At 37.1% G+C, this 19,060-nt stretch overlaps 1 protein-coding gene across 1 annotated transcript; it reads left to right on the forward strand.

Annotated features, from left to right (window-relative positions):
- The first annotated feature begins 1,182 nt into the window (after positions 1 to 1,182).
- LOC135699517 (uncharacterized) lies at positions 1,183 to 14,582 on the forward strand. The gene is made up of 2 exons (XM_065219795.1): positions 1,183 to 1,434; positions 13,936 to 14,582. The coding sequence occupies exon 2, from the start codon at positions 13,983 to 13,985 to the stop codon at positions 14,412 to 14,414; it is 432 nt and encodes a 143-aa protein (XP_065075867.1). The 5' UTR covers positions 1,183 to 1,434; positions 13,936 to 13,982; the 3' UTR covers positions 14,415 to 14,582.
- Positions 14,583 to 19,060: the final 4,478 nt, after the last annotated feature.

A 19,060-nucleotide genomic window follows, 5' to 3' on the forward strand; every position in this document is an offset into this window, starting at 1 on the left:
ATCAATTCTAAAACAAATCGACAGTGAGCATGCAAAAGGGCGTAAACGCGATGATCGATTCTCTTCGTTGATTTTTCACTTTTGTTAATAATTCGCTAGATTAAACGTTTCTCTATCCGTTTGCTGTTGCTTTTGATAGCCAATACAACCTGTGACAACTCTGCATGGAACAAATTATAGAATTTTTTTTTTCGCTTAGCTGTAGGAATGCAAAGAGAAAATCGATGAAGAGAATCGATCATCGCGTATACGCATGCATGCACACTGTCGAAATGATCAATTTTCGTAGAGATCTGTCTTTTAGCCAAAGTGGGTATGATCGATGGTTTCCAGGCACCTTTGATAAATAGCAGAAAGTAAGATCAGTTATAATTGAAAATCCAAGCTGAACAATGCATTAGGTCCTAAGTAACATTGATCTATTCTCTTCATCGACTTTCTCTTTCGTTAATTACTTGCAGCGTTGCCAGGTTGCCAGATTTATCTTACACAGTCAGAGAAATTCAAGCTCTGCCAGACAGATTTTTTGAAAGATCTGGCAGCTTCCTATGTTAATTTGCTGTGCCAAATTTTTGCCAGACTTTTTTCGGGTTTTGCCAGATTTTTTTCAAAAAGGCCTGGCATCTATGATTACTTGGATACAGAACCTTTTTTGTCGTGTTTGTCATACTAGAAACTAGATAATAGCTTCTTTCATCTATAGTAGTGCTGAAAATAGCTGGGAATGTCTTAACATGGCCATGAGGATGTAAAGACAAAGTCAACGAAGAGAATCTGTCAATGTTACTTAGGACCTAATGTATTTTTCAGTTTGAAATCACAACAAACGAGATCGTCGATTGCCTTGGAAAATAATTGTTTGCCAAAAAGATGGACGTACAAGAACTAAAATACAAAAGTCATTGTCAAATTTTTGCAAACAATCTTGTTTGCAGCTTCGACCAGCTCCTACGGGAAATTGATACTAATTAATCACAGGTCTTAAAACAAAATCAACAACAGCGTTAACCTCTATACTCATGCATCACCATCGTGCTCTCACATTCTTTCGCTCTCGAAATACGAAACTCCCTAAAGACAGCCATTCAATAAAACGAGCATCACCGTTAACCGATCTCACAGAACCTACCAAACCTTCGCGATCTCAACAACCAAGTGTGATCATTAGTGCCTACATAGAATTCAGCAGACAGCTCACAGCAGACAAGAAAAAAAATCCCTCTCTCAAACGAAAAGCCCGCCGCACTCGTATCCTTATCTATTTTTGTCCCAAGAGAACAATATTCTTCGCAGTCACATTCTGCAGCGGAAAATCCAAGTAGACCTTGCCGGCGACCGGTATTCCAACGCACGCTACATTTCGTCAGTTGTATCTGAGCAGTGAAAGTGAACGGTTTTCGTTGGGAACGCCTACAGTGTACCTTGTACTAACAGGTAAGTCAGACCTTCTCGCCCACGTAGACTGTAGTGACTAAGTTAAAAAAAAGGTGTATGATCAGTTCTAGCGAAGGCGGGCTGCAAATTGCAGTTTGATTACATTACAATTAATTATAAGCGCGTGAATAACGATCTGTTTACGCTGTTGGGGCGAATGAGAAAAAGGTGAAAATTGGTGGCAGTTATAAAATTGCAAAAAATATGAATGTAGGTTTCACCCGGGTTGAATAATGTCAGGTATAAGAATAGCGCCTGAAGGCGTGAGAAATCATTACGACGATTTTCACGTTTCATTAAGATTCTTCGAGTGTCCTTTTGCACTTAGCCGTCTCTTTATGATCTGTTTTGATTGAACTTTATTACGAGATGTATAATTATCGTTGTGTGGTCTATTAAGTACTTTTATTCCATGCTTTTCATTCAGTGCACCCAAGTTGAACTTTTCAATCAACTGTTCAATTCTGAAGTGCAGCCGCTCCACATAAATAGGTATTTGATAACCTTCTTTTGTTTGAGAAGCAATCAATCAATAAGCAAGAAAAACTACCATTGCGATATCACTGCTCGCTCAGTGATTCGTTTCAAATGAAGACGATTTATTCCTCGCCGCAGTTCGTGTCCGTGTCCAAGTGCTGATTAACCTGACTTTGCACTGTGGCAGCTTCCATGCATAATTTATGCTTGCACTTTTAACCCAGCTGAGTCACGTCTCTGCTCTGTCTCTACCAGAATCCGGATGACGACATCCTACAGTTTAGTTTAACAGCTCGTTCGAGGACGTCGTCGGCCGTTGAGCTGACCCGTAAATTGGCGATGGCGATTTTGCTGTTAAGCGATGCAATATGAATACAGCCTAAGCAGACCTAGCGACTGGAAGGGAATGGAAAACCGTTGCGAACCCGTCATTGAGTTTATAAAAACACACACCGGATTCGGAGAATGAGCAAGCAGAAGAGATGCCATAGTTGATCCAAGCATTTGATTGGATCAATTGAATAAAACGAGACGTTGAGAGAAGAAGCATTGAAAAGAGACGAGAGCGGAAACATTTCTGCACAGTGTAAAACGCTGTTTACAATAATTGTTCACTCATTATAATGCAAGTAAATGAATTTATGGAAATAAAATGAAGATTGTTTCCAGTAGGAATGAGTATTCTGATGTTAATGATAATAATGTTTGTAAATTTAATATATATGTACTGCATGCAACGTGAAATGGCACTGGTCCTTGAAGCATAATGTTATAATAATTATTATGGGTGAACATTTCTTCAAATCAGCAGCACATCTGGCTATTCCACATTTGAATCTGATACCTTATTATCTTTCGATTTTGTAGAATTATGACAGACAAATGCCTTATAGTTTTCGTTAAAACTCATTTAGATTGGTTTTTACCTGTATACAATTAAAATTCTATCAAATACCGAACGTAGTAATTCATTAGATTGAATGCTCAATTTAATTGTTTCATAGTAAAGGGTGTGGCTATTGAAGAAACATATAATAAAACGGTCAATGCTTAAAGTAGGAGATATTTTTCTTAAACTTTTACTAAGAGTCTTAGATGAGTATTCTGACAACTTTTTGAAATTGTATTGCAATTTTCTATGTCTTCTACGAATACCACAAATCAAAAGTTTATAAAATCCAGCGAGTGACAATCACTTGGTTACTTTTTTTTAAATCTAGTTCGTTTATTTGGAAGGCTCAATCGCACTAGCTTTACGGAGCCGATAATCATTGTTCATTTTCTGTAACAAAATTCACATATTTCTATGTCTAATAGGAGTTGGGCCGAATACTTGCGGCTTACCCGAGGTTAGAGTGGTACATTTTCGAAGGATAAGATCTGGAGAGGAGCTTAGAGGTGAGGTTTCATTGTCTCATCAGAGCGTTGTCACCAGTGGTTGAAATCGGCATTTTCGTGTGCTTAATTAATAGCTCCTTTATCATGAAACTAAGAGATATGGTGTCTTCAGAGAAGTGTTTCAATATGTTACTGTGCTTCTTTTGATTAATTAATTAATTTATCTTTATTAGGGAGGCTTTCAGCCTTGGGCTGGTTCGCCTCCAACGCTTCTTTTGATGTTTTTAGGTAAAAGATTAATCCCCCTAAAAGTGAGATCGAAAATTTATTTTTTCAACTATTCAAGATACAGTGTTGGTGTCTTTGACAAAGTTGTAGAAAATTTATTTTCAAAGAACTTCGCTGAAGACACTTAATTAATATCTTTTTTACTTTTCAAGATATGTGACGTTTATTGCCGACGGTCCCTCAAAAATGGTTTTCTCATCATAACTTTTTGGTCTACATTTTTACGGTTTTGCCATCTTCTAGTTGATTGTAGATAATAACAAAATACACAATATTGTAGAACACCGCATTGCAGTATCTTCTGTAGAAAAAAAGTTATGGAAGTTTTTGTAGAACTTGTAACTTAGCAGGGGGCAAAATGGGGCAATATACCCATGGTGCATCTGAAATTTTAATAAATTTACTTCAAAATGATAGCAAACATCTGTGAATGTAAGCTGTTGGAAGGTATGTTTCGTATTAAAACTTTTTCTTCGTTATAGTAGAAAAATACGGCATGCTAATTGGTTTCAATTTAATTTAATTAAATTTAACTGATAATAAAAGTTTTTTCAACATGTCTATTTCATAAATCGCTGTCGTCCTCGCTTTTGGTTTCGTTGTCGTTCTCGTTGTCATTCTCAGTATCGTAAGAAAAACTTTTCAAAAGGCTTTTCGCGTCATCCGGTTTTTCGGTTTTCTTCGGCCATCCTCGAATACTTGTGATCAATGGATCAGAAGATACTAGTAGCATGTTCAGAAGATCACGATTCGTAGCTTGTCTTGAATGCTTTCGGGTGTTGAATTCTCGGTATGTGTTGGATGGGTTAAAATATTTCAAAAAAATAATTACATCATGAAGCTTGCTACCTACCTTTTCCAATCTTTATTTCTTGCCTCTTGCGCTTCTTCTGAGAGTTGTCCGATTGGTACCATAAAATTGTCAATTATGGAAGACCCATGTATAAGAACCTTATGGACACTTGCTGGTAGATTGTACCAGGGATATAATTTCGCCAACAAGCGTGCTGTCTCAACACAATAGTTGTCAAATGATATTGAATAGATTTCGGTTAGTGATGTCTGCTACTTGTTTAGCGTTCGCAAAAAAGCTCTTCTGCTTGATGTTTATCGATTTCAACTGGAATATAAGAATGATTTAAAAATAGTTCTTGGCATAAATTCCAAAACATAGCCAGTCAAATTTCAAATTAAGATATTTTACATACCGATGGAGGCCATTTATACAGTTGAAAACTGGGCACTGTTACCGTGATTCGTGTACACAATAGAGCTTTCAAACCACTCAATGTCCAACAAATAATTAAGATTTAACAATGTTATTTTACTTCACTTGACGATGGTTGCTAAGGGACTCAGAAAAATTATTGAAGTCTTGGGTCATGGCTTACTTGATTTCAACAGTAGCATTATAATGTATACAAGATATCTTATCGCTTACATTCACAGATGTTTGCTATCATTTTGAAGTAAATTTATTAAAGTTTCAGATGCACCATGGGTATATTGCCCCATTTTGCCCCCTGCTAAGTTACAAGTTCATAAATTATGGTCTAAAAATCTACAAAAACTTCCATAACTTTTTTTACAGAAGATACTGCAATGCGGTGTTCTACAATATTGTGTATTTTGTTATTATCTACAATTAACTAGAACAAAGCCGAAAAAATGTAGACCAAAAAGTTATGATGAGAAAACCATTTTTGAGGGACCGTCGGCAATAAACGTCACATATCTTGAAAAGTAAAAAAGATATTAATTAAGTGTCTCGAGCAAAGTTCTTTGAAAAGAAATTTTCTACAACTTTGTCAAAGACACCAACACTGTATCTTGAATAGTTGAAAAAATAAATTTTCGATCTCACTTTTAGGGGGATTAATCTTTTACCTTAAAACATCAAAAAAAGCACAGTAACATATTAAAACACTTCTCTGAAGACACCATATCTCTTGGTTCCATGATAAAGGAGCTATTAATTAAGCGCACGAAAATGCCGATTTCAACCACTGAAGTTCGACCGGCTATTGTGACCAGTAGGCGACAATGAGACTTATAAAAACGGGAGGACAAGACAATCAAAAACTAATAAAGAGAGACAAAAGACAAAGGGATTGAATTCTTATACTAGACATTTGCAGAAACTCATATATCGACTGCATATAGCAGAGATCGCAGGTTCCCAACACGTCTCTGATAGGGATTCAAAAGTCGCTCTCTGGCAGCGTAATGTAGGGATAATTGCCAAACTGCGTGATCGATGTCATCCTAACCACAACGACAGATGTTGTTGTTTAAAAGATTTATTCTATGGAGATGCGCAACTAGCTATAAGTGGTTGGACATAAGTCAATTTATCACGACTTAAGCCGAAGCCTAACACCACGCTCTCGAATAAACATTAGGAATAATTGAATGTAACCACCGTCCAAGATTTCCAGTGCCTAATCAGGTTGCCAGCTCGAAAGGGTACTCTGACGCACTAAATGGTAAAATTGATGGTGGGAAAAATTTACCTATCATACAATTCGCCTTCCTGCCGCCCACCTTTGCGAGACAGTCCTCGAGAAAGAGAAATATGAGGGGACCCATACAAAGGTAATCATATATGATCTTTCGACCAGCACACTCATCTACTCTATTACCTTTGAAAGGACATACTGCCTACCTGTTTTCATCGACCGAATAGCTTCAATCGAACTGAGACTATCGGAGACGATGAAGTAATGGCCTGCGGGCATGTTGGAAATCATCCTCAATGCGAAGTCATATCAGCAACAAATACGGACCAAGGTTTCTGAAGTTTGCGGAAGGCGTTAGAGTTTTCATTGAAGACACCGAAGCCAGTGAATCCATTGAGACGAGACCCGTCTGTAAAATATCTTTTCACGCATTTGACGTGTTGGTACATTTCAGTAAAAATACGCGGGATAATAATAGGTCGAAGTTGATCGAGAATCCCATGAATTGCTTGTTTCATGGTCAGTTCATATTCAATTGAGGAACTGCGATTGGTGAAGTGAGCACGGTCTGGAGTATAACAAGGAAGACACATATCCGACGATATGTAGGGGTGGTAAATTCTCATAAATCGAGATTGTGAGTTCAGCCCAAAAATTTCTTCAAAATTTGCAATTAAAAGTGCGTTCGTCACTACGCATTTGATAAGTATTCTGAGAGAGAGAGAGCTCGCAGAAACGGTTCTGGAGAGGTGTTACTCCTACCAGAACCTCGAGACTCATGTTATGCGTTGAGCGCATACAGTCGAGAGCAATACGCAGACAACGATATTGAATTCGTTCCAGTTTTATTAGGTTGTACTCTAGAACAGAGAGAATTGTTGTTTTATAAAGCGTTAAAAGGTCTCACAGATGAGCAGCCCACCATGTGCCACAAATTTAACGGAGAAAGTTCATCATCTGCTGACATTTTTCCTTAAAATACGTAATGTGGGTATTCCGAGCGCACTTTGAATCAATCCAGACCCCAAGGTACATGAAAGACAATGATTGGGTAATGTTTCTGCCCAAAAGATTAAGCTGCATTTGGGCTGGGTACCGCTTTCGAGTAAACACTACCAGTTCAGTTGTCTGCGGCGAGAATTCGATCCCCAGATTCCTAGCCCAAGAAGACAAGTTATCCAAGAAACTTTGCAATGGTCCTTGCAAGTCCACGACATGTGGACCTCTTACGGAAACCGTCATCTGCAAGTTGTCTTAGCGTGCATTGTTCTGTCAATATCTTTGACATACAAGTTATAAAGAAGAGGACTGAGACATGAGCCTTGATGCAGGTCCATGTAACTAATTCTGGAAGTTGTCAGTTGTCCAAGAGAAACGTTTATTTACTTTTCTGACAAAAAAATTGTACAAGAAATTATTTAAAATTCAAAAAAGTTCACATCTGTGCAGAATGTCTGACAGAATTTCAATGGAAACTGAATCAAAAGACCCCTCAACGTCCAAGAATACTTAAGCCAATTGCTTCTTGTGTGCAAAGGCCAGTTGAATATCTGTGGAAAGCAGCGCTTGTTCCTTTGCTCTTTCCGAACCCAAACTGTTTATTTGATAAGACCCAGTGATCGAGTCTCCGAAGGATCATTTTCTCCGACAATTTCCTAATGCACTATTGTAACTTTTCTTTTTTGTGCTTCCAGTGAGCTTGTTTAAATCAAATCGGTGAGGAATCGATATTCCTCTAACGGTGGAATTGTATTTGTCACCGCCTTTGCATATTTCTGTTAGTAAATGTTCCTTGTAAGATTGATGAAACTCGAGATGGTTCTGTAGAGTGAGGGCCACACTTAATTTAAATTATGAATGACAAATGATCACTAGGGTTAGAGCGCTACTTCGTCGGAATCGTCCATTTCCGTTCTATCGAGCCGAAAACATCAGTATAATCAATTATTTCACTGTGCACAAATCAGTAATACGTTTGTACCGATGCGTTAGTTCACAAGCTACAACACTAAGCCTATATTAGAGCGTATTGTGAACATATTTACCCTCATTGTTCTTAAAACAAAAAAGCGCTACTAGCGCACTCGCTTTTTCTACATTCATCCGTAGGACGAAGAAAATCCAATGGCATTATAATGTGTTTGGACGGAATTGAAACTAGTAGGCCGAATTTGGAATCAAGAGGCAGTGTTAGATTTTTAACAATATCTCAATAATGTGTGGCTCTTTATCAAATTCAACGGTACTTATCGAAAGGGGAATTAAATGTAGAAGTCATCTTTGGTAGAAACATTTAATTTATTGTAAAAACTCGTTCAATAAAGCGAAGTAAATCGTGGGTTGTGCTTAGTAGGACGGAAATTAGATCAAAAACCCTACTATGAGGATCATTGATAACCTTCCACAGACAATCCAATGAAAGAGATTTTGAACACAAAGATACTGCCGTTATACGCATAAGAGTGCATAAGGATTGCATAGAACATGGAACAGTTATGCGTATAACGGCAGGATAGGTCTAGCCGGCTTTCTCGAGCCTGAGGTTTTGCTATATGTTTCGCTTCAACAGTGTTCAAAACAGGCTTGCAATTGCTCATTACAGCTAAAATGCTATTTTTCGTTATTATGAAACAATGGGATACTATAATGATAATTTTTATTTTTTGTAAAGATTGTATATGACAGATAAAATTTGTCAATTTTGCATTCAGAAGGTCCCAACTAGCGATTAGCTGTAACGATGAGCAACGCGATGAGCGAGCAATCAGCGATTATAAAATCGCTAGTTGTGACCTTCTGAAAGCAAAATTGACAAATTTTATCTGTCATATACAATCTTTACCACCTCTTCTTGCATCTTACAAATAAAAATTATCATTATAGTATCCCATTGTTTCATAATAACGAAAAATAGCATTTTAGTTGTAATGAGCAATTGCAAGCCTGGTTCAAAATAGTCATGTTTGAATCGTCACTTGTCAATCGTAAAAAATAGCCGCTCTATTGTCATCATATAGACCATCCCACCCTATACCATTGGAGTTCATATCACCCAGAATTAATACTGGGGATGGAAGAATCGAAACTAGATGATAGAGTTAACTACGGCTAATGGAGGTTCTTGGTCTAACGTATGTTGAACATATTTAATTTTAATCCCACTATGTCCGTAAAAGCATGCAAACCTCGTTCGGACTTGAATGTCTTTTGAGAAGTTTGAAGAGCAGCTTTTTTCTTTTTCTTATCTTGGTTGGGTAATGGCTGTAAATTCCTGCTGCAGTCTAGGATTGGATCATCAGGGGCCTTCGGTTTCGTTTTTTCATCCCCAGTACCCTAAGAATTTGGCAATCTTCTGGATGTGACGTTAGTTTACTTACGGCGCACTTTCGGGGAGGGGCATATTCTTTTTGAGGATCCGTCATTTTTTTAAGGTGCGTGTAGGTGCGTAGAATCACCCTCATCGGATGAGTCAGAGTCCGGTTCTTTAGCTGACAAAATCAAAAATTGGTTTTCATCTTGGACGGCTGATGCATTCTTCACCATTTGTGCATATGACTGATGGAAGCCTCCATTGCTCGCGGCATTTTATCGGAATGTTGTTTGTACATCTGGCTGGGAAAATTTCAAAAAATCAAATCTCATCACGCTTGATTTTCGAAGATAAAAATCAACAAGAAAATAACTGCGCAGCTCGGAATATCAAGCTAACAAACCAGCTGAAAATCTCAACAAACTGTGGTGAGATTGAGTTTCATGATTTTTGGTTTACACCCGAACGCAACCGAAACTTCCATATCGGCTGGCAGCAGTCACTTCGTGTCGTGTCTGTTTACTCTTCGGGGAAGAGTAAAAAGAAGATAGCAAACTATATTTTCTCTTTCTAAGAAAACGATATGCAACGGACTTATTTTTGTGTCGAGTCAACTCTCAGCTTGAGTTTAACACGTTGTGAATAGTCTCGCAATATCAAAGGAGCTTGTAAAATCAATATCAAGCATGATATTTTGTTCCAATATCACGCGTGAAATTGAGAGCGTATGAGAGCGGAAAATATCATTTGATTGCTGATTTTGCCAACACTATCTGGCACTCCTGCAAGAGGTGAGGATTCTCGCCACACTAACCGAATTTTACTGATTCCTTGTGGCAAGAATCCTCTTTGTGTTTTTCACCACATTTGCCATAACGTCTTTTGTTGCCGCAATAGTTGGCCTTTGTAGTTGGTACAATTGCATATCCTTTGTTGAAACAACGGCACCGGGGAAAATCCCCATAAATTTTAATAAAGTTTGGGAGAACTGAACCTGCGAAAATAACCCGAAACGAGTCTGAATGCTGATAAACTGTTTTACCGTCTTGCAAAGGTCAAGTTCTTTAAACTACCCGAGCCATGTTTCAAGCCCTCGATAGTCAGACTCACGTCGGAGACCACGCCTTCTATCTTCACATCTCGAGAAGAGATGTAGATGTTATACTCAACACTTAAAAGCTACTGTTCAGCCATTTTATTTGCCCCTTGTATACCAAGATTCCAGGATACTTACGCAGTAAATATCTCGTAATGTCGAGGGTTCTCAAAGGTAAATTTATTAATAATTCTCAAAAATTAGTTTCAGAACATCATTGTGTGCACTAACTATCAAATGTGTATACCATTTTGTTTAACAAATTGTCAAAGTTTTGCAATTCGATTGCCTCACCTAGAGTCGGTGTATAATGAGTCACGCCAAGAGTGAAGCCAAGTTTACCTATTGAACTGTCAAACCGGCTACCTATCGTGCAAAGTAAACAAACATTACGATGCTATGAAAGATTCACGAAAGGTATTGCAATAAAATATAAAATATATTCGAAGAAATGAGCATAAACACGCAGTGAGCATTAAATTGTCATGGGATATGTTTGGTAATGATCAGTAATGAGAATTTCTACTATTTCTTGTTAAGATAATTTGACAAAATCACTGATATAATGATTTTCTACAACCGCTATTTTTTTATCTCGCTAGAAGTCATTTGAAGTTGATGTAGAAGTCCTCTGTTGCCAAATGAAAAGAACCGGAATCTTTCGAAAACCGTGATGCGAGTTCAACTGTTTTTCTCTTGGCGTGACTCATTATACACCGACTCTAGCCTCACCCTGCAACATACAGTTGAAGCTCTCTATATCGACATCGCAAGGGACTGTCGGTACATGGAATTTCAAAATAAAGAAAGTCGTTCTAGATAATCTTCATGTCGCTATAGTGAGAGTATAACATTTTGCTGTAAGTTTAAATTATCATTGATGATGACTTAAATTCATTTCACACAATTCTCTCGAGCAATATTCAAACAGACGTAAGTGCTTTTGTATTCAATCACTTCTTAAACCAAACTAAGCAGAACAATGGATTAAGTTCTAAGTAATATTGATCGATTCTCTTCTTCTTCTTTCTTGATAATAGTTTCTTCCAACGAACTGTGTGTTGAAAATAGCTGGAAATGTCTTTCAATGGCTGTGGAGATGCAACGAGAAAATCGACGAAGAGAATCTGTCAATGTTACTTAGGACCTAATGGTTCTGTTACATAGTTTGTGTGGGCGAGCTATCAGATTCGATAAATTGACGTTTAGAGTCATTGTATACAAGAGCACTTACGTTATATTTACTCGAGAATTGTTTTAAATTAAAGAAGGAATCAAATCAAATAACGATTGATTCGATTCACTTGCTAGTTATTGTAAGTTTAAAATAGTTCCTGCTAACGTTTTTTGACACATACAATACACAAGTTTTTTTTTTAATAGCCTGCCTTTCTATGAATTTCTATCCCATGTCCCATGTCCCATGGCAAAATCTGTGTCTGAGAAAAACGCGAATAATGTTTTTAATCATTTATAGATAGAGCTGGAATTAGGGCGTAACAACTTTTGTAAACAATGACTTCTCTCGATGATTTCTAAAAAGTCAAGGCTGGCCAACACAAATCAACATCACCATTGGGTAAGAGAAGACTTCCCCTACCCGATGGTTATGTTACTTTGGGTAGGCATGCCTTGAAGTCCTAGAAATCATCGAGAGAAGTCGTTGTTTACAAAAGCTGTTACGCCCTGATTCCTGCTCTATCTAGAATTCTGCTAATTGGATGAAATATACGTTAAAATAAGTTCGTGCATTGTTCACATTTCAACATAATTAATATGATTTAGTGATATAAATTACCTTCAATGAAATCAGTTACTCCTATTTTTAAACAAAAAATATCCAGTGAGACTGATATGCCAAGAAATTTGCTAGGAAGTAGGAAATTCTACACCCGTCTGTCCCACTAGGAGCTGCTACTTTCCGTGTTGCTTTGATGGTCACATTTCGTCTGACATCTTTACTGTGTGAGCGTGCTTGCATTTTTCACGAAGTTTTACAAGGGACATCTCAAGAAACTAATGATGAATATTATGTGTAGAACCAAAACTTCATAGCACCTTGTTCTACTCAATAACAAGATGAACGTAGGTATAAAGTAGATCGTACTTAATCATTTTGAGTTCGCCCGCATAGGCAACTGATATGCAGTGGACAAAAGATCAATACGTCACATGATCAGGCATGGAAAATCATTTGCATTCATTTACATTCATTTGCCTCTAACTTTTTTCTTCAACAGCATTCCGCAAAATGATGTATATAGCTTTTGGTTTTGTTATTAGCTACAACTTTTGTTAACAAGTCAAATCCGTATCTTTTATACATGACGAACCAGAGCGAACAGAAGGCACTACTGTTTTTCAGTGAATGTATTTTACATTCACTGAAAAACAGTAACAAGTTCTGCCCGCTCTAGTTCGTGATGCATAGGAGATACAGATTTGAGTTATGTACAAAAGTTGTAGTTAATAACAAAACCTACAAAAGCTCTATACATCATTTTGCGGAATGCTGTTGATGAAAAAAGTTAGCGGAAAATGAATGTAAATGAATGTATGAAATGAATGCAAATGATTTTCCATGCCTGCACATGATCATCGATCGTGGACTTCTCTCTCGTATCTCGTGGAGATCGATGCGATTATTTGATTATTATTAATATAATAACGCATTGTTTGAAATTAGAATTCTAATCCCGTTTCTTCTAATATTTTTCAACATAAATGACTCGTACCATCTACTTTGATCATATGAATCCTGATTCAATCATTCGAACAAATAAAAATTTCTTGATATTCTCCATACATCTTGATATTCCTCAAGACTGAGGAAAACATCATCACAATCTACAACAACTTCTGTTCTAGCAACATTAATTGATCCGTTGGCTACATATTGCCGTTGAGCGTGTTTATATCTGAGGGATTTTGATTGCTCGAAGAATAAATATTTATAGAAAGATTTCAATACGCAATCATCAATTCCAATGAACACAATCAATTTTAACCAAACTGAAATGGTTTGTCCATTTCCGCAACGTAGTTGTTATCCATTACCGGAAAACAATCCTCAGAGCATTCAAGAAAGCATCTCGTGATTATGAGGGCCACTTGTAGCTCAAAGTTCGCACCGCCTTCGCAGGCAGAATAAAAGCCCGACCTTGGACTGATCATGCACTCCGACTTTTCATGTTTTCACACCAAACTGTAGCGTGAAACACCAAGACAAAGCATGGTTTGTTGTAGAGGCAACTAAAAATAGCATCAGCACTTCAACCATAGAGAGCATGTTTTAAATTTCGCTAGTCGCCACATTTCACACATTCTTCGCCCTCTTCTACGTTCCACAAACTCAGAGGAACATTAGACTATAGAAGATACTTACGCCCCTTCACACTCTTGACTTAAGTAGGTTGCCGATGACGCGTTGGCTCTCCGTATGTCGGCAGAATGTGAGGACATTTCCTCGTTCATCATTCCTTTTTGATCTAATTTACATATTTTCTTCCTCTGTCTTCCATTTTATCCCATAGATTTCAAATTTTTGTGTCAAACCGCTAAACAACTAGAGCAACAAAAAATGGCCCTCGCCGAAAGCACCACCAAGACTGAAATGACCATTACCGAATCATCGACTCCGGTCATCTCGAAGGAAGTCGTCGTCGAGCGGTCTTCGGCCGGACTTTCCGAGAAGAGTGTCACCCAATCCAAGAGCTACGGTGCCAGCAGCGAGAAGGAAATCGTCGAAGAGGGTGCCAACTCCCTTTCCAAGACTGTCGAAAAATCCGAATCTGCCTTTGCATCGGAACGCAGCGTATCGTCCAAGGTGACCGATACGGGATCCCTAAACTCATCCTCGTCGCTGCTGTCTTCCTCGTCGGTTGTCAGCTCCGTTTCAAGCAGCAAGGTCGTCTCCTCGTCGTTCAGCTCGAACACCTCCTCCAGTCTATCGAGCATTAAGTCATCTTCGTTCGATTCCAGCAGTGCCATCGATGAGTTCTTCAAAAACTAATAACCATGACATTTTCTGTTTCGAATGAAACACGTGTGATTGCTTGATATAATTCGATAAATATGGAATACTCGTTCGATTGTAGACACATTTTTCGTATCCCGTTTCCTGTGAGGAATTTTTATTTTCAAATGCATTATATGTATCCTATAAGAAATCAAATAAAAATTCGCTGAAAAAAAACACAAAACACGTTGCTATTTTGTTTGAATCCGAAAAGTCATAAAACCATCACCAATGGATTGGAGGTGGTCGCTATTGGATTCACCGAAAAACATGCGAAAAAAATTCCCACGGTGACAAGGGAGGAAAAAATGCGAAATGCTAAATATAAACAACTGCTGGGGCTGATTCGGTCGAGTTTTCACTGTGTTTCTTCGAGTCCATCCCGCCAGTGGACAATGTTTGCATCTGTTAAACATTTCCCACTGCCCGTGCGGAGGAATAAATATTATTTTCAAGTCAGACATTCCGCACAGGTAAGCATGGAATGGGCACGGAAGGAAAACGCGAACATGGGAATAATTGTGACAATAATAGTTTACAGGTTGGTCTCCTGGTGTCGCCACTGCCTTGAAATTCCAAAGCATGCGATGTGCTCTACAAACTTATGGACAATCAGATAAAATAGTTGCGTTTAATTACAAGCCATCGAAAGTGTACACACTAGCATTCAAATGAATACTTTTGGGCTCAACAAGCAGTTCAAATTGGAGTAAAATTATAAATAAACAACATGAACTTATCATCAAACGGCTTTGGGACCATAGATTTAATAGGAATACCGAGCTACAAAATGTAATATCGTAGCAGTCTGAAATTTCATAAAATCAATCAATGTAGATTCTAGTGTGGAACAATAGGATATGGGAAAAGATAAATGAAGACACATATGATACGAAATTCACGATAGTTGAATAATACCGATTTGCTCAAATAACCGACCATCGTTTTGAAAATCTTAAAGTAAAAGACAGCTGCACTCAGAGTAAATACATCTTAGAGTTACTCATATTTACTCAAAAATGATCAAAGTAGTCTCGATTTTCTGATCAAAGAAAATATCGTCTGACAGCATATTTTGGTTGAAGCATCTGTTCGCCCATTTGACAGATCGAATCGCTCGTTTAACAAATCGAATTGTGGACACACGAACTGCTCCTGTGGTGGTTTGACTGCACGACAGTTTTACGGGGCTTGTCGTTCGTGTGTGGCTTGAATGCCTTTCAGTGAAGTTTGACTCATTAACATAGATGAGTGGATGTATTTAATGGTGAATAAATATCGAAGGATATTTCAAAAGGAAGAAGTAAACAAATTATTTACCCTTTGTGGAACCTTAACATTAATAATCATGCCATGACCAACAACCAAAAACAGTTCCGTACCGTTTTTGGAAACACGGCCTCATATGTTTATTTCCTCAATGTTGTGCCCAGAACACAAAATTTCATGAAATATCAATCGTCCAATCCCTAAAGAATGATCGAGTAATATTATAAATCGAATAAAGCTTTCGAAATGATATGTAACCAATTATTTTTTATATATTTGCGTAAATTACGTTATCATCGAGTTTCTGGAAGTCTAAAAAACAATATAAACGTGAACTATATTGCTCTAAGAATTGAATTTATTTAATTAATTTAGCCTAATCCGAACCTATCGAACCGCGCCAAAAGTCCCTACACAGAAATTCCAAGAAAGCACGTCAACTTACTTTGCTTGACGGCATCGGTTTCAACATTATTTTCAATATAACAATCAGGTTGCTATGTGTATATAAGATATTGAGCAACGTGAGTTACTCAGAGTTACTCAAAATTAACTCCGGTTTTACTCATGATCGAAAGCTGTCTTGCCCGCAGAAAAAAAAACCTACTTTTGCTCATACAGTTCTAATTCATATTTCAGACTCTTAAGGACATATAATTTAGGGTAACACATTATTTAGTTTCGTTTCTTCGATATATTTCTGATGTACCTTCAAGTTGAGCTACCTGTGATGATATTTTAAAATAAATATCAAAGCTTTTTGAAAAAAAAAAAACAGTGTTATTCCACTAGGATTACCAAGATTCAAACTTCAAACACTTGTCTTAGAGGAGATTCTAGTTTCGGACAGAAAAGATTGAAATTATACCGACACACTTAGAAAAATTAATGTAATAGTAGGTGCTCGTCAGTCGAGCGTCAATTTTGACATAAAATTGAGTAATAGACGCAAAATTCAGTCAATCAAACGTACTTTCGAACTTTTCAGTCTCGGAGCACTCAATTTTACATGACTTGTTTGTTTACGTCTCATCCTGCATGCCAAAGATGGATTCCGTCACGTGTAAGATTAGGTATTTCTAAGTGTGATTGATTGATTTATCTTTATTAGGGAGGCTTTCGGCTGGGGCTGGTTATTTGAATTCATGTTTAATGTCGTTTAATCTTATGAAATTATTGAATAAATGAATGAAACTGTCGTGTCTGAAATATTAATCATATTTTTTCACATTGAAAGACATTGAAAACTACAACTATTCTATAAATGTGGTGAATCGATGTGATGTAGCGCATGCAAAATGGTTGCAAAACCGGCACAGACAAACAGACATAACACATTGAGTATTACTCACTGTAAAACATCATCGCTAAAACATTACCGCCATTTGTTGAGAACACTGTGGTGGGTAGTAGGCTGAACAGATGGCGGAAGTGTGTAAACGTCAAACGAAAGGAAATTGACTATGCGCGCCACAGAGGGCGGAACTACCAACTACAATACTTTTAAATTTACCGTTAAATGATGGTTCGTTGAACAACTTGCGAGAATTAGGCCTGTTTGTCTGTGATATAGGTGTATAGGTATTTTAAGATATAATGATGTCCGAAATATGTCCAAAATAGTGTCCGAAATATGAAGATGTCCAAAATATGAATCAGAACGGTATGTACACTCTATTCTGTTTATACGTGATTAACGTGATGAACTAGCCCAAGTAACAATTTAACAGCCTTTTGGCTTTCACACTGATTTATTGTGGTTTTATGACGGCAAACGCAATCTTTTTGGTTCAAATACAGCATTCAATAGTGCAACATATTCTTGATTAGCAGTTCAGAATTTTGCTGTTTTGAAAACCTTTTAAAGTCTGGCGATAAAGTCACAACGGGTCTGGTTTTAAAAATGAATTTAATGCAGCATTCTATCCTTTAATAAACTGTGAAGTTAGTCAATCATAAACCTGCTCAGCATTTTTTTATTGATGTCATGACAAAATGCTCCATAAAGGTGTTTCATCATTATAAAAGCAATTATAAAGCCGTTCGGTTTAAAACGGGAACAAACAGCATACATTGGTGCTTTTTAGTATCAATAAAGTGTATCAGAAAACCCTCCACTGTTTACAAATTAAACTAAAAATATAGATCCGCCTAGAGACAGAGAAAAAATAAATCAAGTGGGTCTTTTAAATACTGAATCACAAGTAAATGATCGCAAAACAAAACTATCGAAAAATAAACAAATTTTGACGTTTAAATTTTTCCAGGCAACTTTGCCACCATTAATGCCGTCATAAAACTAAACGGAACAGGATCAAGCAAAATGGCTTCAGATAAAAACAATTCAGTCTGCAAATTAACGTCATACAAGCAGCATTAAAATATTTTGCATTTTTTATGGATTTCATGGAAAATTAATGTTTGTGCAATCGCCATATTGTTATTATTCTATTTGTTTTTTTTTTACTATCTTCGTTTTTCAAGATGGTATTTCCTTATTCTCATCAATTCATCAATGACCAGTAATAGAGATTACGAAAATCATTAAATTATCTCGCAATGATGCAATGATTAATATAAAAAATAGCTATATTCCTTTCCCTAAATTCAAAACAATTAGTAAAATCCACGTTTTTCGAAGGCGGACTTATATTTTTCGATCTTCCGAAGCTCATTTCACATTAGATTTAATTTGTCACCTAAAAATAGACCACAATATGAGTTTCGATAATTTTGGTAATTATTTCAATTTAATGATGATGAAATTTATGACAGATTTATTTTTGAACATTGAATTTGACAAGAGCGGATGATATGTATCCCTTTTTATCTTGATTGATGCTTTATTTTTAGTGCGCTTATCAAGCGTCAAAGGCAAATGGCACGAGTATTGATGCCAAATGGCTTTTATTGTAGTTTTAATAAAGATTTCAAATGGTGCTCAATGCTTTTGTCGTATGCTCAATGCTTTTGTCGTGGGCCAACTAGACAGATTCTAGTCTTGATGAGCTTTTGGGGGATGTAATAAAGGCAAAGCTGTATTGACAAGGGTTTTATGAATGTTATTTTATAGTAGCCTTGTAGTACTGCATAAAACGTAAAATGTTACTTGGGAGCCTACGGCTAAAAATCACGGTAATAAATACAAAAAAATTATACGTGATTTTTAGTCGTCTCTATTTTTGATCGTGTAATCTCAAATTGCAACCAAATTAAATGCAACTTGTTGCCCAATGCTGGTAGAACAGGATAAAATGGCGTCGAGTTGACTCGGTGATCACTGATATCTCTGTAGTACGTGAATTGAGACGTTTCACAATTATTTCTTACGCCAACGTTAATGCACAGAGAACAGACATCCAAGTCCTAGA

Source organism: Ochlerotatus camptorhynchus, unplaced genomic scaffold, assembly GCF_037179485.1.
Source record: "Ochlerotatus camptorhynchus isolate MF236.1 unplaced genomic scaffold, CSIRO-AGI_Acam_v1.1 ptg000112l, whole genome shotgun sequence".
In the NCBI taxonomy this organism is placed as follows: domain Eukaryota; kingdom Metazoa; phylum Arthropoda; class Insecta; order Diptera; family Culicidae; genus Ochlerotatus; species Ochlerotatus camptorhynchus.